The sequence below is a fragment of the Rhamphochromis longiceps genome, linkage group LG9 (genome assembly GCF_057381845.1).
Source record: "Rhamphochromis longiceps isolate RC_006_pf linkage group LG9, R_longiceps_female_GT1.1, whole genome shotgun sequence".
Taxonomy (NCBI): domain Eukaryota; kingdom Metazoa; phylum Chordata; class Actinopteri; order Cichliformes; family Cichlidae; genus Rhamphochromis; species Rhamphochromis longiceps.
In genome coordinates this window covers 19,656,786-19,682,592 of record NC_140565.1, presented here as the reverse complement: position 1 = coordinate 19,682,592, position 25,807 = coordinate 19,656,786, and the positions used below count along the sequence as shown (strand labels likewise).

At 41.5% G+C, this 25,807-nt stretch overlaps 1 protein-coding gene across 2 annotated transcripts in view; it reads left to right on the top strand.

The window, feature by feature from the left end:
* Positions 1 to 1,984: 1,984 nt before the first annotated feature.
* The window catches only part of prex2 (phosphatidylinositol-3,4,5-trisphosphate-dependent Rac exchange factor 2), a 93,612-nt gene continuing 69,789 nt past the window's right edge, over positions 1,985 to 25,807 (top strand). Inside the window, exons 1-6 of one of the 2 annotated variants that reach the window (XM_085418653.1) lie at positions 1,985 to 2,502; positions 18,920 to 18,991; positions 19,897 to 20,019; positions 21,483 to 21,587; positions 23,629 to 23,730; positions 24,541 to 24,702. In XM_085418653.1, coding sequence (XP_085274779.1) covers positions 2,365 to 2,502; positions 18,920 to 18,991; positions 19,897 to 20,019; positions 21,483 to 21,587; positions 23,629 to 23,730; positions 24,541 to 24,702 — 702 coding nt within the window. In that variant the 5' untranslated portion in view covers positions 1,985 to 2,364. The remainder of the gene's footprint in view (positions 2,503 to 18,919; positions 18,992 to 19,896; positions 20,020 to 21,482; positions 21,588 to 23,628; positions 23,731 to 24,540; positions 24,703 to 25,807) is intronic. The other variant, XM_085418654.1, reaches the window with a different exon arrangement.

Here is a 25,807-nt window from a genome sequence, read left to right as displayed (position 1 = left end):
CATGCACATGCACATGTATTTAGGGAGTTGAATGGCTCGCAAGGCGTAACAACCTGACTACAACCGCAATTGTTGATTGTGCTCCAGATGAAACGATGTTTTGGAGAGAAGAGCTTCGTGTGGTGTTTGGGACGCCTGTAATTTAAGTGTTTGTGGACTGCCTCCTTGAGAATTCCAGAGACAGACGATAATACATTTCCTGTCAGCCTCTCTTGCCACCTGTGCCTCACTTTCACTGAAACTAAGTGTTTCTTTCAATTTGTGCTCAAGAAAGCCCCGTGAGAATGAAAGCAAAGGGGAAGTGTGTCTTTCTCTGTAGACTCACATCTTTTTTTATTGTTGTTATTATTGGTGTTGTTTTTTGTTTGTTTCCTCACCTTCTTAATATTTTATCATTGCCTGCAGTTTTGTATCTTAGTGTGCCCAAATTTCAGGAGTGAATTAATGCATCATATTTCATTCTCTGTCACAAACATCCACAGAGACTCCGAGGCCTTCACTATAGCCTCTTTTAGTCTGCAGTGTAATGCTGCTCAGTCGCCCTGAGATCAGGTGACTGACTGGCCAGTAACCCTGAAAAGGTCTCTGGTTTTTGATTGGTTCGTCCGGTAGTCTGTTGTCCTGCTAAATCATGAGTTGTTATTCAATACGTTTTGATATATTTGGCTAAATCCAAGCCCAGTAAATGCTCCTGCCTGTCTCTGGATTCATCTGGGTGCTTCTGTCAGCCAAAGTTCCTGCCCTCTGGTCAGCCATACATGCCCGTCCTCTAAAATATCCATACACATGTTTGATAGACAGTTTATATGGTGTGTTTTAAGTGATGAGCTACTCCTCTAAGTGAAATTTACTGTTGTTTTTTTATATTTTGGCAGATAAATTCTAAATATCTTCTTCACTTGTACAGCTCACTCATAAACCCTCAAAGTAAAAGACACCTTTTATCCATTAATCCATATCAGAGCCATATTTGTGCACGCAATAATGTTTAAAAGAATATGAAACAAAGCTCAAGATTCTCAGTCACAGCTGGAGCATCACTGAGAAACTGACCGGACACAGGCACATATCAGAGCCCGCTGGTTGCCCTACATGTCAGCTGGCAAGAATTAGACAAGTCTGTGTAAAGAGGTTAAGAGCCGAGGGAGATTTCAGACTGGGTGTAAACCATTTATCTTAAACTGAATGTGCTCAGACAGAAAGCTTAAAGAATAATAAATGTGCAAATGCATTAAAACACATGGTGTGTGCAGGGCTATCGTGTCCCATGTAGCTGCTCTTTACAGCTCTGTCCTTTCTGTCACCAAAAGCTAACACTGATTTAAAGAACCGATGGTGTACGCAGGCTGTGCAATACGTTTTCTATTAGCTCACAGATAGTAGTGATGAGCTCATTTAAAACTTAATGATACAAGTCAAAGGGTTATGACTGAAATTCATTATGCCATTAAACAACTACTGAGCTGTATCACAAGTAGAAAAATGAAAATAATTTAAATAATAATATATGATTATATATTGCATGGTTACATTCTGAAGTGACCACTGATTTGCAGCAGTATCAGAGGGGGTGCATGAAGTTGCAGAGGGGTTTCAAACTATTTTTCACTCAGTAAATTTCGCTGGAATAAAAGTGTGTTCCTTCACCTTTTATATAAATACACTATTATGCAGATTTCTCGTAGATTGCACTTTAGTAGCTTAGATTCATGATCTCATATATCTGAAGTGTATTTGATTATATGCTTCAAGGATTGTCAAGTTACCTGGAGATGGCTTCAAAATACTAAGCGTTCCTTCAAATTAAAAGCACGAAAAGAGTCACACTAAGCACAGTGAGTATCCTTTCCGCAGTTCTGGCTGGCAGTTAGATCAACTTTAGAGCATCTTCATGACCGTGAGGTCATTTTTATCTGCTCTGGCGTTTAGCTGCCTCTCAACGCCCGTGGTTTTATTTTGAAACCAGCACCAAGAGGACAAGTGTTGCTGGTGCCTTTACACTGGTCCTCCGTGTAAAAAGCTGCTGGGAGGCTGGATTAGGATGAAGATTTAAGGAGTCACATGGACTCGGTGCACTAAGTGGTGTCCAGTTGTTGTACAACGGTCAGTCACACAATTTGTTGGAAGCTGCTTTTCAGAAACCTTTTATTTTATTAAAAGTTTTTATTTTAACTTTTTTTTTCTTCTTACACTGCGTTTCGCTCTTTTCCCTACATTTTGTGGATTTAAGAGCACAGGCACCGGTTGCTCCTTGACTTTTTTTGTTTTTGACCATGCTGCAAACTTTACACTTCTGCCATTAAAACTCGCCGTGTGATGTGAAGCTGTGAACTCCTGAAGGAAATAACTTCATATATACTCACAATGACTGAGGAAGGCAGAAGTGAGCACAGAGCTGAAAGCGGGAAGGACCTGGAGAAACAGCTGCGGTTGCGAGTGTGCGTCCTAAACGAACTTTTAAAGACTGAGCGGGACTATGTCGGGACGCTCGAGTTTCTCTCGGTGAGTGATGAGAACGGTTTTAAACAGAGAACCCTCAGAGTGCATACTTTAACGGGGAAAAACAAAACAAGCCTCGCAATAAACACAAACCAGCAAGCCTGTTTAGTATGCACGGTGCATCAGCCTGCAGGGCAAGAAGTGTTGCGCGTTCTCCTGTACAAACCCTGCATGCTGCTGCGCTGTCAGCATAACATGAGCCATAAAGTTGTCTGTAATACTGTGTGACGCCATCCTACTGATGGAGACATTTACCTTTGAAAATGCAAGTGTGAAATTGGAAGAGCAGTCACAAAGAGGCATGGCACAGCTTTAGTTCCTGCACAGCCACTGTGATGTTTAATCCTTTTCGGAGTCTGCTCATGGGCTCCTCTAAGCTCACAGTGGTTAGTCTGGCCCTCATAAACCATTAGGATGAATGGCAGGTCAACCAAGACAAAGAAATAAATGTTTCCAGGACTGTTAGGTACATCATTCTATGTTGTGTACAGCTTTACCTTAAAGCTTATTTGCCATCTTCAGAGTCACTGAAGTGCAATTCATTTAGGAAACTTGTTTAAATGGCATCTGTATCTCTACTCAGTGTGTATTTTCTTCATTTTTTTTTATTTTGTGCCCTCTACAGCATCTGTTCAGTCCAGTAATTACCCAATTTGCCACACACTTCATAAGAAGTACAGAGGAGGGCATTTTAGTCACCGGCTTTGCCAGCTTCTTATTAAATCCAGCAGGAGTGAGTTCTGCCAAAGATAGCACAGGTGGACTCAAATGCAAACCGCTGGAGTTAGCACTCAGCTGGCAGCACAACTCCAGGTTTGCACTAAAGCATAACACTTTTGGTTTCTGCACGGCAGAGTCATGGCTGTCAACTTAATGGCATTACATGAAGTGACGCCTGACTTCAAAGACAGGAGGATGTGGCGATTTTGCTGAAACCAAAAAGCTGTGAAAAGTCGTCATTGTGCACTGCTGCTTATCGAGTGCTTTAATGTGCCCAAGTGGCCGTGTAGGACGTTAATCCTGGCGGTGAACACTTTAATGCAATGCCCTGTGCCCTTTTGCCTTTCACCATATTTTTGCATTCCCAGCTTGGTGGGAAATTTGCTGTGAAGAAAGGTTGAGGGGGCACTTTGTGGTCTGCAGTTTCCCAGACCACATGTATGAATGTGTACATCCCGACCCCTCCATCACCACCGCCGCCACCGCCCAGATGTTTCCAATGGAGGACAGAGGAGCCAGAGAGGAGATGGAGCCTTTCTTAGAAGTGGCACATCAGTGGAGAAATTGAGGAGGTGATTACATGAGGGGAATGTGTCCTCAGTCCTGGAGATGGGGGGTTGGGGAATGTAGCCTCCCCCTTCCCCTTCTTTATCTCCCCTGTAGTGCTGGAACTGGGATTGATTTCACAGGTGACTGATCCCTACAAGGGCTTTCTGTTCTGGCTGGGAATGCCATGCTGGAAGCATCAGACTGGAGTCTTAATAGTGAGTTAAGTTGGTTTAGTGGAGTGATAATGATTAAAAAGATAGGAGGAGAATAAGAAGAAGACAAAGATCCGCTCTTATCAGCGGTTTTATCTTCTGGGAGATCCTGGAGGGCATCGTCAGAAACGCTCAGGATGATCAAAGACAGCCCTCCCGTGGAGAAAGGGTCACATTGAAGACTTTCATCTGATCACACAAACACATACTTGTCTTTTTCTTACTCCACTGCCAAGAGTCTAAGTGTCTCGAGGTCAGGTTGGAGGTGCCCAGTTTGTGCGGCATCGGAGGCCTTGAAGATGTGTACGCACGGTATCGCTAAAGGGTTGAGAGGGAAAAGGGTACAGCGGATCACAGGGCAGATGTTGGCAGGAGGGCGAAGGGTAGAGGGGGGTGGTCTCTGTGAGTAACTGGGCTTGGTGCCTTCTCTTGTAAAGCATATTTCCTGGAGGAGGAATTCCTCTGAGGTTAGGAAATGCTGGAGAACAATGAGGCTCCGGTCGGTAGGCAAAGTTGAACTGAAGAGCAAAGATTGTTGCTGCCGATCTGTGGGACCTAAACACAATGCACCTCGCACATACTTCACTTTTAAGGTAGTGGAAAACAGCATGGAGAACAAGGATGATTAGAGCAGTTTGTCCCAGGATAGTATGCGCCTATTGTGTGGATCTACCCGACGTCTTGTGGGAAAATATGTAGATTATATCTTAAAGCTACTGGGAAAGTTTAAATTGGGCATTGTCCTGAATTAAAACACCACCTTTTCCTCCTAATGTACTAAACGTCCCCAGTATTCCGACAGTGAGAGGAAGGCTTCAGGGAAGCTGTCCGTAATATGTCTTTCCTATCTTATATAATGAACGATTATAGCAAGAGATAGTGGGTGGTGGTGGACAGTGGTGTTTATCTTGGACAGCTACGAGCCAATAAAATGATAGTCATTCTTAGAAAAGCCTCAATGGGAGGAACAAATCAAGGCATAATGTAAACAGCGACTCTAATGAGGTCTTTGCTTGTCTGCAGTTTTTTAGCCACACTGTCAAACAAAATACTGCCAATGTTTGCCATTGATGGAGAGACACTGAAAGCCATTTTCTTGCATGATAAGCACTTAAGAGAAGAAGCATGCAAGAAGCTACAATAGGGGAAACCTTTCATGTCCCAATTCTGGAGGGAGATCACAAGTTAACTTAATATATTCCAAAGAGCTTTGCAGTGCATTAAGTGGTCCCTTAGCTGCTGCCTTCCTTACCCAACAAAGGCCTGAGTAATATGAGTGTAATGTTTAAAACATTTTTAATCCTTTGACTAACTTGAAATTGAATAGATGTGGTTTTTAGACCTTGCAATGCTGTAGAATTCGTACCTTTGCCTTTATCTTAGATACTGTTGATCAGCAAGGGAAGAAATTCAAGAAAAACCTCATTGCATGCGCGTGCACAGGCAACATACAGGTTATTCTTGTGCTCTCTGGACTGGAGGTGCAGCAGTTGTTGGTCCGCACTTTAAATCACTTGTGTCTTCCATGTGAATACGCCTGCAGGAAGTTAGAAATGAATCCTAATGGAAAATGCTGTTAGCTCCTAGAAAACCCAGGTATTCAAGTAAACTCTGTCTGTGTATTTGTATTTGAAGGCTCCACTGCGGTCCCTCTGGGTTTGGATTTATTTACATGGCTGGGATAGTTGCTCTGGCATGTGCCGCTGGGCCAGGAATTTTTTTTCCCTTTCTTTTTTCCTGCAACATATAACCGGCCAAATGAGGAGGCGGTTCGTCGCCTCTCAGCAGATGACCCCCGAAGGTCACAGCCTCCTGTTCCCATCCCTTTCCTGTCTGATAATCCGTGGATGTCATTTGAGAATTCAGCTCTCTCTTGTGCATGATGGAAACAGGAAGAGAAGATTCTGTTGATCTGATCAGTGCATCCTGATCAGATGAGAAAGCAAACTTGTAAACAGTGAAAGCGCAATCTTGTGCGTGTATACGTGTGCGTTTGAGAGTTCAGTGCTGCCATGTTTAAGAATTAAAATGCCATGTATATTTTGCTCTAATGGAAGTCTGCAGGTAAATTAAGCAGTTCCTTTTATTTATTTATGTATTTGTTGTTAAATAATAGATGAAGTGAGATGTATTATTTATTGAATACATACTAGGGATGAACGTTTTATTGACATTAAAAAGCGAATTACTGCATGTGGTAGGGATCAGAAGCCAGAAATGTTAAAAGCTGTTGTCTTGCTGGAGACGCTGGATCAAAGAGTGCAAAAGCAAAGTTGTGTATGAAACGTAACACAAGACGGGGCATTTTCAGCATGATGCTGGTAGACTGGGATTGTATAGTTATGAGACTGGGGCTGGGTTTTTCACGCAGAGAGCCTACCAATAGCCATTTACTGTTGCTTACATCAGTTTGTCTCTATAATAGGCTGCAGTGTGTGATAAGCGATTCCACAGAGAGGCAGTCTGCTGTATCTCCCCCGACTGCTCCCCTCTTTATTCCTTAATTACTTCCTTTTTTTTTCTTCTCCAGAGCGGATGATAGCCTCATAATGTTATGGCTTCCACACCTGCCTCTTATACACTCTGCCCTTTCATATGTCACAAACCCCTGTTATTCCTTTTTTTCAACGTTGCTCCCAGAGCAGGTGGTGGCTGCACATGTTCCACCCGTGGATAGCCTTTAAAGAAGAGTATTTTTTTTTCCACTTATGGATCGCTGTTTGGCTAGAGCCACGTTTCCTCGCCACCGAGCAGAATTTTAAACTTCAGACTTTCTTCATTTAGCTATGATCCAGGTTTGCAGACACACACGCGTATGCTTGTGAGAGGCTAACTAGAAGACAGAAGTGAAGCGAGGGAGAGGTGAGACGTGGTTCTCCTTGACTCTTTTTAATTGGATTTGGTCAGGCTGTCCTCTCCAAGAATACAGGCAGCTTCTCTCTTGTGTCCCCCTTGTGAGGCCCCCAAACTGATGGAGCGGCTCACTTGCATTTTAATTGCAACGCTGCTGGCACTACACAAGCGGCCTACATTTTATGCTGTGTTTGCAAGGATGTACCTCTCACATTACTGAACAATTTCATAGGTTCTCTTCCTGAATTTAAGTGATTCTCTCTCTGATTGGCTGTAAACTACTCCAAGCTGGCACTTTTTGTGCCTTTTGTAATTTTGTTTTTTACAATATATGGTATAAACAATATATTCATTATAATATATTATGTTAAGCAGCATATCTTAAATCTAAATCTGCCTTTTAGCCAGCCAAGATTAGCTTGGAGAGACAAGAGCCTCGAGTCCTAGATCAATTAAAACACTAAGGAAGGTTTGTCCTTCTCTTTACTGAGCAGTGCTGTGTTGAGTAGCATCAGTGTCTTTGGCAAGCATTTCATGCATTCACCTTTCCATCCTAGATTTAGCAAATCGTTCGATAAGTCTCTTTGTAGTTGTGATCTTCCCTTCTCTCTGTCATCAGTCCACCAAACAGTTTTGAGAGTTACATGGGGGGAATTGCATATGCCCAAGCCTTTTTTTCTGTGTTAAATTTGCACTGCTAATAGGAAATGCGAAAGTGACGCAATGGCTGCCCAATTGAATGCAATGTCACTGCTTGCTGTGGACTTATATTGTCTTGTAATCCTGTTTCAGTGTCTTCTTGTTCTCTTCTACTTTGCTTTGTAATGCGTAGTTGGAAGCTGAGGGGAAATATGCACTTCATAAAGCCTGGGTTCCAGTCTCAGCTCATTCTTGTGTATCTTGGTCCGTTTTTAAAGGCTAACCATAAAAGCTAATCCTTTACAGTTGTTTTATTGGATTTTTATTTTATTTTTTTTCTGTGTTTGACCAATCAATATATACTTACCAAAGTTTGGAAAGGGCACTCAGAGTTTCTCTTCTGCTGCAAAAAGACCCTAAATATTAGGATTTTTTTTTAGTGCAGATCCAAAAATGAAAAAGTTTCTGTGGTTCTCCAAAAGGACCTGGTGTAAAGTCCCACTAGCAGATTTTAACACAGCAGAAAGCACTTTTTGCTTTTTGTCTCAGGCCATTTTTCAAGCAGGATTTCCTTCCTTCTTGGACCTTCCCATCTTTACATTGTGCTGCATGTTTCCTGCTTAAACACACATACAATCCCCCCACCAATGCCTTCACTGGCCATGGAAAGCAGTGTTGTGCTACTGTACACGCGGCCACTTAGCAACCAGGAGGCTTAACTGCATAGGCGTCAGGGCTGCATAAACCTTTGTGCTGAATCCATAGAGTAGGCTTAGCTCAGAAGGCTGCGGCGGCGGCGGGGGGAGGGCAGAGGAGAAGGAAGGATGTGATTTGACCTGTGCCAGCTGCGTTGTCACATGGTGCCTGCACGCGACAAGTACAAAAGGGCGAGATTAAGGTAGACACAGTGCTGTGAACTTGCCCGTAGCATTACCATCCTTTTGGATAACACCCCTGGAAAAAATGAAAGCATGTTTCTAAACTAAACAAAATATTCATATGTTGCTCATTAGCCGGATTAAACGATTGCCATTTAAAAAAAAGAAGTAATTGCCAGCCATGTGTTTTCATGTCTTCAATTATCTCACAAACGCTATGGCTCTTTGCTGCTACACTCTCCAATCCGATTTTGTCTTTTTCTTTTTTGATGGAGTGTTTGCTGACTATGTCTAGACAAGCTTCCATATTTCCTCTGTGGTTCAAACTCACACTTTCCATGTCATTCATGTCTCTGTCCGTCCTGCACTTCAGGGCTCTGACTCTGTACACAACCAGAGTTAGCCAGACGTGACGGGAATTTCCACTTTAGCATCAATTATTTAATTAAGCAGTTGAATAAGATTTGCTGTAAGACAAGTGTCTCTCTGTTTCTAAATAAGTTCTGTTTGCAGACATCCTTTCTGTGGCTTTCTTTTTTTTTTTTTTTTTTGAAGATATAAAATTGCTGGACTTTGTATGAAGGATGAATTAGCCCCAATATTAGACATGTTAATTTTACACTGTCCTTTTGTAGTCAAGGCTAGAGTCTTGGTATCTGTACTGTCTGTTGGCAAGAAAACTTTCACCACATTATGAACAATAATAATAAATAATGGAGTTCCTTCAGTGTGGTGCTTTCTGATCTGGTCATTAACAGTCCAAAAAGCAGCAATGATGAGCTGAACCCTGTCAGGAAGGAGATTTATTTGGGTGGGAATACACTCAGCAGTTGTGGTTGGGCAGAATGAGAGTTGGGGAGAAACTGGCAGGGTAGTTGTTTAGTTCTCCTTTGACAAAATGTCCAGTTCTGTCATGTGTGAGAGAGGCTGACGCTGCAGGTTTCATTTTTCCTGCCAGTGCTGCTGAAATGGGTGGCAGGGGGGCCTCCTGCAGATGGTTTGGAAGGTTTGAATGGTAATCAAATGAACAATCGGGCTGTGAGACAGTCATGCTTGGGAGCGCGCCACAGATTAGGAGGCTGACAATTCTGTTTAGTCATCTCGGAGATCAATACAGTGTGCTGTGTGTGCGCCTCTGCTGGGAATCGCCAGCAATCAGTGGGTGATGGTTTGCTTGACTGCACATAGAGATTGTAGCCCTGCTCTCTGGAAACGTACTCTCATCTACTGGAGGCAAGTCTCCCCACCTAATATCCAATTTCGCAATCTTCCTAACATGTTAAACTTGCTAACCACTTGGAGTACAACGATGGGTGAAATTAAACAGACCCACAACTTGTCAGGTATTAAGCTCTGCGGACATGACCGCAAGGATCATTTTATGCTCATGTGCTCATTTCGCTTCAGTGTCGATTGTGAAAGCAGCTCGCCGAGTCAGGCAGAGACATTGGACACAGACATATTCATTAGATAAATTGCTTCATTCCAGCTGTTTATGAATGTACTTGGTGCCAGGGTCAGTGAAAGGACAGCAATAACATCAAAGTGGAGAATTTTTCTAACTTTTACAGACAATTGGGAGTTCTTAGAGATGCCTCAAAGCACATTGCTTATTGGTCTAATATTTCTTTCACAAGCCAGAACTTTGTTCCGGGCTTTTTCAGGAAAGCTCCCTAACCCTAATAACTGGTTATGCCACCCTTGGCAGTCAGGCATTTGCAATAATTGGTGAAGAGTCTTTCACATTTCTTTTTCGAAATTTTGCCCCACTCTTTTTTTGCATGATTGTTATAATTCAGCTACATTGGATGTTTTTGAGCATGAATGTCCTATTTTAAGGTCATGCCAGCTCAATCAGATTTAAGTCCGAACTTCGAGTAAGACTCTCCAAAACCTTCGTTTTACTTGTTTGAGCCATGCAAAGGAGGACTTTTTGGTGTGTTTTGTATCACTGTCCTGCTGCATAACCAAACTGTGCTTGAGCTTCAGGGCATGAATTGATGGCCATACATTCTCCTTCAGGATTTTTTTGATAGAGCGCAGACTTCATGATTCCGTTTCAGTTATGGCGAGTTATTCAGGTTCTAACACAGCAAAGCCGCCCCTGACCATCACACTACCTCCACCATGTTGGACTGATGATATGATGTTCTTTTTATGTGAAGCTGTGTTTTATGCCAAATTATCAGAAAACCAATGTTCCAAAAAGTTCAACTCTTGTCTCGTTACTCTACAGAAAACTCTTCAAAAGTTCTTGGGAATCATCAAGATGTCTTTTTTGGCAAAAGTGAGATGAGCCTTTGAGTTCTTTTTCTTCTAGGGCCTCTCCCATGGACGCAATTTTTGCCCAGTCTCTTTCTTATTGTTGAATCATGAACTCTGACCTTATCTGAGACAAGTGAGGCCGGCATTTCTTCAGATCATGTTCTGGGTTCTTTTATGGCTTCCTGAATGAGGAGGCCATTAAAGATCACCAACTGTACTTTTGGAGTCATTTTGGTAGGCTGGCCACTGTTCAAAGTCTTCTGCATTTGTGGATAATGCCTCTCACCTTGGTCCACTGGAGTGCCAACGCCTTAGAAATTGCATCGTAACCCTTACCAGACTGATAGAGGTCAACAATGTTGTTTCTCAGGTATTTCTTTGTGTTAGATTGTGGTGTTTTTTTACTTTTCTATGAGGCTAATTACTTTTTCCTATAGGGCCAGGTGGGTTTAGACAACTTTTTTTGCCCATAAAAACTGAAATAATCATTTAAAAACTGCATTTTTGTATTTATTCGGTCTGTCTTTGGCTCATATTAAAACTTGCTTGATGTGAAACATTTATATGTGACAATAATGCAAAAAAAAAAAGAAATCAGAAAGGGAGCAAATATTTCACACCACTGTATTTTATATGCTGTTGTGAGAATGTCAAATTTTACAGTATTTTAATTGTTTCTCAGTTCTTATACACACAGCTTCCCAAAATAACACATATTATACAGATAAAAGGACTTTTGTTTACCAGAAGATCATGTAAAATGAATTCTCACTGTGTACTCCGCCGTAAATTAAAACCAGAGGCTTTTATTGAGTTGTAAAGATGAGCTTTAATAGCTGCTTCCAAGTTGGAATTATTAACATTCCCTGTTGTATTTATAGCGTGTGTTTCCTGTATACATTCCCAGTGGAGGAGAAAAAGTCAGCTTGGGAAAGAGGACTAATGAGATGGGAAGCACAGGATGCCTCTAGGAGGTGTCATCAGAACCTGTTGAAGCCAGGAAGGGACCTGGCTTATTGCGGGAATTGCTACAAAGAGCCTTTTCTCTCTTTTCGGATGTCTCCCAGTGTGATCTCTGCACCAGAGACTGTTTGTCTCTAGTCAGTATTTGAAGGAAATTCAGTTTTTGCTTGCCAGGAATTTGGGGTGTGTGGATACGTGTGTTTGTGTGCGTCATAGACATGTGTGTAGGTGATTTACTCTGAATTTAGCCCTTAATACTGTTTTAATTCAAAAGCAGGTCTTCTGCACGGGAAAAATGGCAAAGGCAACATATACTCATATCCTCCCTACAGAGATATGTTAAAAAGGTCAAAGAGGCTCTCTCCTTCTTTTTTTCAATGCCTCTTCCTGCCTTTCCTTCCATCTTTGCCCTTCACTTCTCACCACTGCAGCACCTTCACACACTCAGGTGCTTTCAAAGCTTACCTAGGGGTGCTGAACAGCTCACACCATTGTTACCGGCTGTCCTTTATTACTCTGCTTTACTTTTTAGACTACTGTGGTGGTAGACAGAAATATATATCCAATATATATACACAAGCACACACACTGTATTCTAAAACACAGTTATGTTAATGAGCAAAGCGTCACAGTCTAGTGATTCACTCCAGTGGACTTTTTCATGCTTATGTGTCTGTCTCCAGCTTTGAATGGCTTTTGTCTCATCTTTGTTATTTGCTGATGAGACACCCTAGATCACAGATTGTGATGGAATGATAACAAGTGCATAGAGATGTGCCTATAATTTATTTATTTTTTTTTGGGGGGGGGGGGGGGTGCACACAGGATGTTTATGTGTACGTTTGTTTATCAGTCACCACAACAAAGCAGATCAGCCAATTGTCCATGGACAAAGGGCCAGTTTCTCTAATAGGCTCATAGAAAGGCCTATTTGTTCTTCTGGAGCGCTGCAGAAGAAACACTGCCAATGAACTTCCATTGGACCTTTTTCAGTAGTGAGCAACAGATCCCACATTACAGCAAAAGCAGCGTAATGCTGTTAAGAGCACAAGTTGTGCTGACAGATGTGTTACTTCACATAATATTTTTACTCTGTTTATTAAAGCTGCGTCACCACTTTAATTTTAGGAAGAGCTTTGTGTTCTACAGTTGCACCAATTGATCCTCAAGGACTTAAAATGGTTGTTTTCCATTTGATACATCAAACACACCCTATGTTCCTGCCCACTCTTTAAATGGCTCAAACTTGAATGGATTAACAGATGTTTGAGGCTAGCTTTGTACTCAATTCAAAGTCATTTTTGCACCATCGAAGCAGCTACATAGCTTTTTCAGCTTTTCTAATCAGAGCAGCTTGTTTGCATTGTCTCGCTCTTTTTTTGGTTATTTTTAAGCACTCTTTTTTTTTTTTCTTTCTCCCCCTCTCTCTGTGGTTCCTACCCTGCCACCGCATTCTGCTGGGCATGCCGAACAACCATGCACTTCACATTCTTCGCAGCCTCTGACACGAGCATGTGCTCTGGCTCGGCACATACAGCGTTCATGTGCACATCCTTTATTTTGGAGCGCAAGAATGTCTGTCATTGTCCTCCTGTCATGTCATTGCTAGCTTACTTATTTGAGGAAGCAAGTGACCTCCGTTTTTTGACAAACTCCTTTTCTTGATACATGTGTTTCTTTGACAAAGAGATAAACATAAACAAGGGGAGGGGCTAGTTCCGCCGATTGTATCTTTCCAGTCTGGTGGAGAGGTGCCGTGGGGACAGCATTGCATAATATCCATTCACAAAATGTCCTGAACTACTTTAGTCCTCTGGCTAGCCTGTCTGTTGTTCTACTTTTGTATATGACACTGAAGTCCAGAGGACGCAGGGTGTAATCTGAGCTGCATGACTCCTGCAGATATTGAGCGAGCTGTCACTCATGTCTAAGTGTCTAGTCGGTAGTTCTTTTATTTGCTTAACCTGATTTCAGCTTCTTATTCCTAATCCTAGTGTCAGATTATTTAACTTCTCAAATAAGAGCAACACTGTATGCAAGAGCAAAGCAACGATTTACATTACCGTGCCTTTGCGGCCCACAGCATGTAGGCCTTTGCTGATTAATAGCATGTAGGGCCACATGCAGCGATTGCACCGAACTATTCATCACACCCATCTGCTCTGCAGAATAATGAAAACTTTAATGGGGTTTTAATGTGCTGTCCCCACCCTCAGCCATCAAAGTGACAATCCAGGTGATTATACCTGGGCCCGAGGGAACACAATTTCTAAGAGTTTTCTTGTTGGATGCTGCTGATGGAAATTCATGGATCGTAAAGATTGTACTGTATGTACATTTCCATGTAGTACACTACTCTTAAACTGCGTAGTGCTTCCAACCACACATTTAATGCTGAATAATTATACACATGAGATGACAGCTTAACACAAATAAATACCAAACAATGCTACATCTGTTACATCAACAAGTAGAAAAAAACTGTGCCAGTATTAGCGATGGTATAAAAGATGGACCTAGCTGCCATGGCATCACCCGTTGGTTTCTCGAGTCCTGTTTAAAGTCTCAATATGAGTATTGTCATTGTCATCATTGGCTGCAAAACTCTGTCTTGATTTTAAAACATAGGACCAAGATTAACACAGTAGACTTAATATTTTTTCCAGTATCACCCAAAACGAGTGACTGAGCCCATAAACTAAGCAAGAAAGTGTTTATCAGTGGTCAAGACAAAAAGTGGTTTTCCCTTAGACTTCTATTGAAGTTTTACAGACATGTGACCACTAACCATGCGACATTAACTTCTCAGCTATTTTGGGGCGTTTGCCAATCATGGTGATTATCTAGGATCATGTGAATAAGGCCCCAGTCACATTGGCTTAGAGACCAGTTCATGGCCATCTTGCAACCATCAGGTATGAAGGAAAAATAAGTTTTCCACATCCAGTTGGGAATGGTTGCAGGGGGTTGATGGCAATCGCTGGGGAAAACTGATTGCTAAAACCTCAGTCTCACAGCCCTCCAGAACAATAACCAACCTACCCTTTGCTAAGTATACATAGTATACCATCCATGTACTCTGTAGTGCATTGCATGTATTCGATTTGAACACACTGTTGCACAAGTAAAAGTACATGCTAACATGTTATTTATTTTTTTAACCTCCTCTGATTTGGCACTGCATCAACAATCATGTCAGAAACAGAGTTTCACTCTCAGCCCTCGGGATTCTGTAACGCTAGAGGTGAAAATGAGTAGGAAGGGGGGTGATGGATCTATTCCTTTTTAAGTTGTCATTAAGCCACCAAGCACCACTTTTTTTAAATATAGCAGAATTTAACTGGATTCAAAGCATCAGGAGATTCAGATAAATCCTAGAAATACTTTTTGTCATTCACTTGCCTGATTGTTGACATCAGAACTCCCTGCAAAGGTAAACTTGTGCAGGTTCTATCTGCCACAGTAGCTACAGTATTTAGAAAGTCTTGCTATGAAGGGCACCTCTGAAGATATTTCTCTCCCACAGTTTGATGGTTTTGCAACTGATGTTGCAGCGGCTTTAATGTGCTGATAGGGAGGAACAGTCCCACTCCTGAAAAAAGCAACACTAACCTGACCATCATTCACTACGTCATTCACAGTTAGAACCTGTGATGCATGATGGCATAAAGCACATTATAAAACCAAATCATGTTCACATATTAATTCTCAAACTCTGAAAGTCTCCTGCTGATCTCAGCAAATGTAACAGACTTGTTTTTTTTCCCTATATGGAGATTTGCACATATGGCTAAAAGAGCAGACTGATTTTTTTTTCTTTTTTAATTGATGACATTTTGTGGTTTTGAAATCTGACATTATTTCATACTTACATTGACAGCAGTAGTAAATACTCTAACATACTTGAGAGTATTGAAGGCCACTCTTTTCCTTCATTTTCATGAAAGAAGAAAAAAAAGTTGGTAAATGATTAAAAATTGAAATTACTCACTAAAATTCTGAGAAAGTATCTTTTAGAAATCTGGTAGTGATTGAAAAGAGTATTTAAACCACAAAGACCTTCCATAAAAGAAACACAACTTGTTGTTCAGTATTTTTATGCTTGTTTCTTTAAATCTGGTCTTAGAAGCCATGACATTGACCATGAACGGCTCCCATTGAGCTCTGCAGCCATTGAAGTCTGTTTGCGATTCAACAGTGGTCAGCGCCCAGACACAGTGGACTGCTGCAAGAAAACACATCCTACAAAAAAATTCATTTCACTTGTCACAAGGAAAGAATAGCAAATAAGGAGATTAGTGAGAAGGTGTTTTTTTGTTGTTGTTTTTGTTTTAATGAACTCGCATTAAATTATACCTGAGGTTTAAAGAAAATGACCTTCAAAAAATTATTATAAAATCAATTTTCAATGCAGTTTGTTTCAAGCTACTAATTATTATCATATTGGCAAGAACTGTTAATAATATTACAACCAAAGCTTTAAGCCACAAAACAGATGCAGTGAAGAGACACTCCACTAACCAAATGAGACTGGATTTGAATGACATAAGTGCTCGATTTAGATACATGCTGTTAGGTGTTGCAATGGTCACCCTGGGTACTGTTACTGTGTCCATATATTCAGCCAGTCGAATTCCCATTCACTGTCCGTGGAGCTGTTCCAGAGCTAGTCTCTTTAACAACATCAACAAGGCACTTTTGGCAGTCGGTTCGGAAGAGATATGTTCGTTTCCACAAATCAAGCCCGAGCCATCCGCAATTCTAGGAATAACGTCCAGACTGATGGTTTTTTTTCTTTTCTTTCTTTTTTTTTTTAGCACAAGCCTTTCATGGTAACAAAACATTTCTTCATTTGACAAGTCATGCAGTTTATTATCTCCGTCCAATCCGATTTTGTCTCATGCTTTTTTTAATCTGATAAGCATCTCGAGGTGTCTCCTGACATTCTGCAGCAGAGCTCTTCTTAACTGCAGATATGCAGGATAATTAGCGAGTTGCAGATATAGAGATTATTTCTTGTCGAGTAGACCTTTCATTATTAGAAGTGATACTCCATAAAGGCTGTCTTTGGTGATAGGAAGCACTGTTTTGATGAAAATTGCTCAGCTGAGGTCATACACTATAAGCCCCGGCAGGCCTTTGCGAATGCCTGACGGATTCTGCTTAGTGTTTGTACATATTAGAATTGCTAATCAGATGCTAATGCTAGTGAGTGGCAGAGTTGCGAGGCAAGGCAGCTACAGAATGGTAATCAGCATGAAGTTGGCCTACAACAAAAAGGCTGATTATTTAGGCCCCACTCGTTTTCTTTTTCCCCCCCGTTCCAACCACAAATCTAGATTCGTACATTTGCTTGTGCATTTCCTTTTGAAGTGCTGCTTGACGTCAGTACTGTGTGATTAAAAAGATTTCAGTAATTTTTTCACGTTGGCTTGTTTTCTTACAACGGTTAACAGAACATTGGCTTTGTAATTAGCTTGAAATGTAGATTTTACCACCAATCTAGCGCCACCCGCTTTCCATCTGTTCACAATTAATCAAGTGAAACTGTTCAATAAGCTTACTATAGTCACAGGCGCTCACTTAGATCTCAGTGGCAAGGAATAACTCTTGGCTTGTGTGCTCATTAAAGTAACCTGTTAACATGCTTTGTGGTTGTATTATGTTAGCTTGCTCAGGTCAGGCTGCCTGCTGTGTGGCTGCAGTGGGCGACAGATGGCATTATGGCCCTCGGTGGGGCAGTAAGCGGATGCCCATGGTTAGGGTTAACTGCAAAGACAGATGTAGGTTTTTGTTGCTTGAGGTGACTGCGCATCAGTGTGGAGTTTGATCACGTTGATGTTTACAGAACTGCTGTTGCTGCTTTCTGTCCAATGAATGGGCTGCTGAAATGTCAGCGTCAGTCTGTTGTATTGTACTTCAGTCTCTCTTGTCTGCCATGTCGCATTGGCTCGGACTGGTGTGACAGGCCATTGATTGAGTTATAATTCATCATATTGTCACGGTGGATGTGGTTTGAATAGATCTAGTTCAAAAAATAGTTTTTGCGTCAGCTTTCTTTCATCTTTGTAAATTTGCCTTCATGTTCATGAATCTTACCACAGTTTAATCGGCGTAATAGTAGAGCCTGACTGATATAGGATTTTAATACTGATAGTGACATAGATCCTTTTTTCCCTTTGTAGTGTTTTACAAATCCGCCTAACAAGTGCTATCAGAGTCTTGAACAGCTGACCTATTTTAACAGTAATAATAATTTTAGCACATCAGGTCATCTCACATATCAAACCAGCATATTAAGCTCAGCTCTTTTGCACATAAATCTATTTAATACTTCAGTTTTATTTTTGCTTCCATTTATTTATTCACGCTATTTGTATTTTATCTGTTTGTACATATTAACCGGCATCTGTGTGGACAGCAGAGAAATGCTTTTTTCCTTTGCACACATGACAATAAACTCTTTGACTCTTGAATACAGTTTCATGATTTTTGTAACAATGACATTTCTTGAGTGCTGCTTAATTAACTCTTAAAGTTTTCAGCAAGAAAAAGTTTTGTTTTGGGGGAAAAAAATTGCACTATTGACAGTAATTTCACATCTTCTTAATATTTTATAAAAGTTTCGATTTTTCAGCCTTGCTTCTGATTTCATCACAGCTTCCCGTAAGTCGTATACGAGCATCCATCAAAATGAAAACGATGCAGCAAATTGAAGGTGGATCGCTTTCTGCCAAACCCTATCCCAAGCACTGCACACATGCAGTAAACGTAAAGATTCTCACCTGGTACCCACTGATGGATGTCTTCGTCTTTAAAAGCTCTCCCTTAGGCAGAGTTCAGAAAATGACTAATTTCTCCTTAGTCCCATTTTAGCACTACCTTTGAAGCACACCTTCTTAATTTGCCATTCTCAGAAAGTTCCCTGAAGCATTAAATGGGTTGTCGGGCGCTTATGCAGCAAAGCAGCCTGGGAACCAGTGTCCTCGGAGACTGAAGAAAGTTAAGAGCACTTTCCATCCATCTCAGTTCACACACTGTTGGCCTTTACAATTCACATCCAAAGCCACTTAACGCTGCCTTTGAAATACCACGAGCTGCAATTTTTTTTCCCTCCCCCCCATTTAGTGTAAAGATTGTATTTCGCCAATATCAGGTGTCCATTGTGAAGGTTACCAATTTACTGTGGCTGTGAAGAGTTGCAGCTGCACACAGAAAGCCTCAAATATTGTCTTCTATTCAGCCCGTTTAAGGTTCAAGAGATCAAATGCCAAAAAGCAATTTACTATGGGACCGTTTCCACAGTGTTAACTGTTGTTTTCCTTTTCTGCTCTGCTTCAGGTGTTCCTGCATCGTCTCAATCAGTACGCAGCCACCAAAATCGAAAAGAATGTCACAGACGAAACGGTGAAGGTGAGAAGCAGTCTTTCGCTCTGACACTGCACTCAGGGGCATTACCCGTGAACAGTTGGGAAGTTTCATTTTACAATTAAGCTTTTTTGGGAGGGGGGTGGGGGTTCTTTCAACCTGAACTTGCATCAAGTTCTGGACTGTAGAAGAAGCAGTGGGCGATCCAGGAAGCAGCTGTAAATATATTCTATTTTTAAATTATCCCAGCTGGAGGATAATAAAGGATGCTCTCTCACAGTGGGAGCGTTTCTTCTCTGAGTTTGCTTACTTTTGAAGGTAAACATGCATTCACTGGATATTTACTGGAAGTCCCGTGTTTTGGAACGTGTCCCCTCATGTTCTGATTTGTTTGGGAACACGCTGACGGGGTTTTTAGATAACGAAAAGGGTCATCGCTGCAAAGGCCGACAGCTGCAATGCCACCGAGCGGCTGAGAGTGCTCCAAAATGAAAACGCAACGATCGGATTTGCCCAGATGTTTTTCCGTTTTTCCTTGGTATCACTAGCTACTAAGTTTATTCTGGCCTTAGAACGCCCATGAAAGACTTCTGGTTTTCATGCTTTGGTTTCATTTCACTCGCTTCACTTATCCAGCACAGTTTTTTTTCTTTAATATCGCCACAAAAATGACATAAATAAGGGCAGAAGTCAACACCACATGAAGGCTAAGTTTCCACACAACAAATCTTAACATTGTGTTCCTTTTTTTTTCTTTCTTTTAAAATATCTCTAATTATGTTTGAAATTCAAATATCAAAGAGATCTTAAGCTAAGATACTCATTACAAAGAAACCTCGTTTTTTTTATTCCGTGGCCATCAAAGCACCACCGACCACAAGAGGAAGCATATGCCAAAGTATTGATTCTCTCTCTGCCTCTCTTTCTCCCTCCCTCTCTCTCTCTTTTAGGTCTTATTCTCTAACATTGAGGAGATTCTGGCTGTTCACAAAGACTTCCTGTCCATGGTGGAGGACCTCCTGCAGCCCGACCCTCACGCTCACCATGAAATCGGTCGCTGCTTCTTGCACTTTGTACGTAACTCGTGCAACTCGTGCTTCTGCAAATTGAATGTCAACTCAACGCATTTTAATTACGATGTTTTGTCCGAGCTCCTAAAGCTCCGTGGCACTGATGCTACCTCCCTTCGTAATATTCCTCAGTTCACTGGAGCGTGTGATCTGAAAAAGGGGGGGGAAAAAACGCTCTGTCGGGGCTTCGGTGCACGGTTATGCCGACGTGCTCCACGTGTTGTCAATTTAACTCCCTTGGATTACTCGCGGTGAGAGTGCCCACATGTGCGATATGCCTGATAGAGCTCTGATATACTGCTCTTTCCCGCTGTATATCGCAGTTCTTTGATGCGAAGCCTTGAGGCACGCTGGTGTATAACGGTCTTCAAAGTCTAATAAATCTGAGCGTCCTTCTGTTGGGGATAAGGCGAGTTTGTCAGTCGCATCTAGCTGCTGCTCATACAGGTGCAAGAGAGATGACCTGGCAGTATAAGTGGTACATTTAGGTTTATGACATGATGACCTCATTAGCAAGATGGGATATACTGAAAAAACTTATGACCATAATTCAGTCATGAGCAGTCATGTGTGTCCATAGAGATGAAACAAATTAGACACGCCTAACGTATTATGCAGCGTTTTTCAGAGTTTCCTACTCTGTGTAATTCTTTCATGAAACTTTTATAGCACCAACAAATCACTACAATCTACTCCAGAAATACAAAAAAGCCAGCCAGCTGGGCAGTGCAACTCCCTCTGTGACTCAGGCCTGAACATTAGTTCATGCTGGCTGAAAACTTTCCTTTTGGGAATGCATTGGAATCAGTCAATCCATCGCAAGGCCAGAACATAAACAATTTGGGTGTTCGTAAATAGTCTTCCTCGAAAACACGATTCGAGTCGGGCGATCTGTAAAGTTAATCATAAAGTTCTGTTTTTGTACGCGCTCCCGCTTGTTTTGACAGTTATGTCTCTTCAGATCACCCGCTTCGTCTTCTGCGGCACAGCAGCACGGCTGAAGACTGCGTACTATTTTTGCTGCTTTGTAGTGAGTGATTTAGAGGCTGTGTGGTCTGGGCCCGCTGCGAAAGACAATGAGTATGGATGTCATATGAATGGCTTTGGTGGAAGGTTGTCGGTCATGGCTGCAAGGCAGATGGCAGGATATGATCACTATTATGTATTTGGTGATGAGTGGGACGAATAATTTATATCTTCTCAATTATATATATGTGCTCTCCAGTCAGTTTGCCTCTTTCTCTCTCTCATCTTTCTTTATTTTGCAGTCAGATTTCCTGTCTTCTTTACTGCCCTGTCTGGGTTCATTTGTTTTCTGATGCCCTCCTCTCCTTTCCCATTTTTCTGTTTGACTTTGTTGCCCTCTTTCTGTTGCTTTCTGACCATAATTTCTGCTCCTTACATGTCCCCCCCCCCCCCCCCTTTTTTTTTTTTTTTCTCACCTTGACTTTTTCTGGCTCTTGCAGAGGAGCCGTTTTCAGATTTATGACGAATACTGCGGGAACCACGAGAAGGCCCAGAGGCTGCTGCTGGAGCTCAATAAGATCAGAAATGTCAGGACATGTTTACTGGTGAGAAGAGACTCCGAACCTTTGTGCATTTGAAGAAACTGTAAGCAGTCTTAAAAATGTATGTGTTTAGGTTCAGTAACAATTAAATTGTAAGTTCAAGCCTAAATCTGACAAATCTGTTTCAGTTCTTGGTAAAACAGAAACATGATTTCTGGAACAATTACAGCGTCTGAGGTGATTTCTAAGGGCCACTACACACTCTCCTAGGCATACAAACACGCAGTCACCCACACATAGCAGCTGGACAGTGTAAAACCCTCTACTCTGTGTCCCAGTTTGTTTGACAGCTGATGTGGCTCTGCCCCTGTGTGTGGGCTGACTCCCACTTCCTGTTCCGACGTTCTTAGAAACTTTCACTTCCACAGGGGAGCATCGTGTTGCGAGAACAAAGTTGACTACGTTCCCACTGCTGGATTGTGTTTAGGGAGGTCAAAAAATGTGCACATTTTTCTTCTCTGTTTATGCACAGGTCCCCAATCATAGTTTTATCCTCTGTTAATAATTTTGGCTCCTTTTTTTGTGTGTGACAGTTATAAGCATCTCATCACACCCTGTGTTTGGAGACGATGAAAAGACGACGCCTTCTTCCAGTAAAGAGTTAAACACTTAGAAAACCTAGAGTATGACGGCAGGTCTGCTTGTATTGATTGGAGACGTCTGTGGGGAAGTGTATGACCTTTTCTCAAAGTGTAATTGATAGGGTGAGAGACAAATGTGCACATGCATGTACTATATACAACTATATGGAAAACTGGTGTCTTTAATCTAAGGAGGCAGTTTAGCCAAAGATATTAACCGACACTGATCTGCTGTGGTCTTTATAGCCTTGACCCTTTGGTAACCTAGCCTGCCATCAGGGCCGTTTGGGTCTCGTGTTACCCTCCAAGCTCCAGTCCGCCATGAGCTTATATACTTCAGGTCATCTCCCAGACCCTACAGTGACCAAGATGGGGATATCCACTCCATATAACCTCCACTATAACCTTTGGCCTGCTGACAGCAATAAAATCTGGTTTAGTGTTTATATTCAGCAGTACCGCTTCTAAATTTCAGGTGAGAGAAAGGTGTGATTGAATATTTCCTCATAATTTGCAATCTACCACATGAATTGTCATGCTGAGGGAGAAAAGTAAAACTTATAGTTTGTGGATAGTGTTGGTAGTGTCGTGATTCCAAAACATGGCTACAAATAACCCAGAAAATACTTCTTACTAAAGTGTAGTTTGAAAGATTACTTCACCTATTAAAATGAAAGAATTGACAGGACTTGAACAAATTGGAGTAGGAAAGTTAGCTATGTGTTTCAAATAGCTTTCTAAATTCATGGCTAACTGTTGAAATGTTTTAGCTAAAGTCTAGTCATAGACAAACACAGCTGAAGTACAGCCAGCTAGCTTGAATTTGGAATAAAAAAGTTGTCAGTAATTTTGCTAAAAGTATAGCTGTAAGTTAAATGTTAGCTAACTCTGAGGGTTAACAGTTGAAATAGCAAGATAACATCATGGCTAAACATCGAAATGGTTAGCTAATGGCACAAATACATTTGTAACGGTTACATCACTTAAAAGAAATAATCAGCTGTTAAATAGTTCTGTATCATTTTGTTAATTTATTGAAGATGAAAATATTTTCACAGCTTTTTGCTAATTTATGCTAACACATAAAGTTTTGTGTATGCATTCGATGTATTTTGATACCTGCTAACTGTTCGGCGCTCTTATTTTAAAACTGGAGACTTTTGAGGTTGTAGCGTCCAGACTTTGGAACAGCCTGCTTGAACAGACTGCTGAAAACTCATTTTATAGGTTAGCTTCTTCATAATCTTTCTCAAATACTTTGTTGCATTTGTTGTATGTTGCAATGAATGTAACACTATATATATGAATCTGTATGCTGGAACATTCATACTTACCTTTTACTAGCTTTAAAGCACTTCGTAACCGGTAATGTTATTTTTTTTTTTATTATTAGTACGAATTCTCTGACAATGTTTCATATTTCATTTAACTCTCCTGTTATCCTCTCCTCTCAATCCCACCAGAACTACATGTTGCTGGGAGGCAGGAAAAACACAGAGGTCCCACTGGAGGGATATCTGGTAGCTCCCATTCAGAGGATTTGCAAGTACCCGTTGCTGCTCAGAGTGAGTATAGTCTTGTGCACGCTAACCATGTGTTAAAGAGATACCACACCCATGCGCCACCTCTGTAGAGCAACTTCTTCCCCTCTTTTTCGTCCAACCACACCTAGTCATTAGTTAGGGCTGTCCCATCCTATTCACATCAACCTCTGCCTTGCTAATGAAACACTGGCCTCATATTCTGACACGTCTCTGCTTTAGTTCCCTGGCACAGCCACATTGCAGGAATAACACGAGGCCTATCATCACCTCCGCGGCCCAGCTGCGCTTTCAGACACTTTGACTGGGCTCATTCACACTGGCACTCTAGGTTGTTAGTTTTGAAGTTTCCATTTTTGAATGTGAAACGTGAGTGAAATGAAATACATTTTCAAAGGCTTGTTTGAGTTGGTGATCTGAGCTGTCCCTATTCATTTATCTTGTTATGATCTATTAATTCTCCCAGGCGCTTTCTAAACAGCCACCAACATATGCGCAGAGATGTTATGATAATAAGGGGGTAATCCGATGCGTTGCGTTTTTGAAGTCTTTCAGCTGCCAGGGCCGTAAAGTAACACCAATACATCCAGAAGAGTGTAAATTGTGCACTAATAGTAGCTGACATGCTAAAACACAGTGTTTAGAGTACAGATTATGAGATTGGCATTTCAGCAGAAGGGTTTAAACCACTAAACTCAAAAACCACGAGAGAGTGAAAAGTGAAGTGCTTTTCATGATGGAGCAATATTTGCCAGCTATTCTTCCAACTGCGTCGCTTTAATTATACTTTTCTGTGAAATTATGTGACATTTTGTGTGATCTGTACATGCGTAGGAGCTGCTTAAGAGGACCCCGAAGAAGCACAACGACTACGCTCTGGTACAGGAGTCTCTGCAGGTGATGAAAGAGGTGTGCTCCAGCATCAATGAGGCCAAGAGACAGATGGAAAAATTGGAGATTTTGGAGGAATGGCAGTCGCATATCGAGGGCTGGGAGGTGAGCCTCAGTAAAGCATATTTAATGATTTATTTCATTAACTTTAACTTAACGTCTTGCTGTATTTCAGAGTTTTGGGGATTTGTTTTGTTTTTGTCCTAAGCTGAGCTTTCACTACTTAAGCTGAAAGTCATGACTTATTTAAAGTTACTCAGCCCTGTGCCAGCAAGAATTCCACATGGCCTGACTTGTGTAGCCTTTTAAGCTTTCGCATACTCGCCGGGAACAATGACTTGTATTCACAATAGCCATACTTCTTCTGCATGGTTGAGTTAAAGACGTCATGCTTTGGGGTGAGCAGTCAGATCACCATCGGGTAGATTGCACTTCTTTGTATGTAGGGTTATTTTTCCCCCCCGTAGGTAGGCTTAATAAGGGGTCGTAGCAGTTGGAAAAAGTGTAAAAAGAGATGGTAATTGTACAGAAAGAGGGCAGAATACTTATGTAATTGACCTGGCTTCATGTGAAAGGGCCTTAAGGCTTCCAGCACACATGCACACAGACATGCTGCAGTGTTGATAGAGCCTTTTCAGGCAGCAACAGATATTTGTTTCTAAATAGAAAACAGGCTTTTTGACTAAAATGTTTAGAGTTTCTTGCATTTGACTGACTTGTTCTACTTTTTCTATGGTCACCCACAACTTTAAAGAGTTGCTGTATTATTGGATGCCTTTTAGTGCGAGTGTTTTGCTTTACAGTAAAATATATGGCAGGAACTTCAATAGTGGATCCATTAATACAGTTTAAATCCAACCCAAAACCTCAATGTAAGGCCATTATACAGGTTTTAGCGACACACAACCACACACAAATCTAAGAATAGCGTAATCAGAGTCAGGCTTAGTTTTTGGGTGGGGTGACATCTTGTGTTCAACATAATCCTGGCTGTAGCTACTTTGCAGTTTCCCCTCAGTACTTTTTATTAATTGTAAACATTAGCTCATTCTGGAGCTGGTCCTGCGACTGCTGCATGCCAGGCTCTCCGGCTCTAAATGAGATGGAACTAAGAGGGAGAGAAGAGAGGTGGAGGGAGAAAGAACTGAGTGATGGTTGTATCTTGTTTTTCTGTGTGGGTGTTTTTGAGGTATTTCAGTGGGATGAGGAG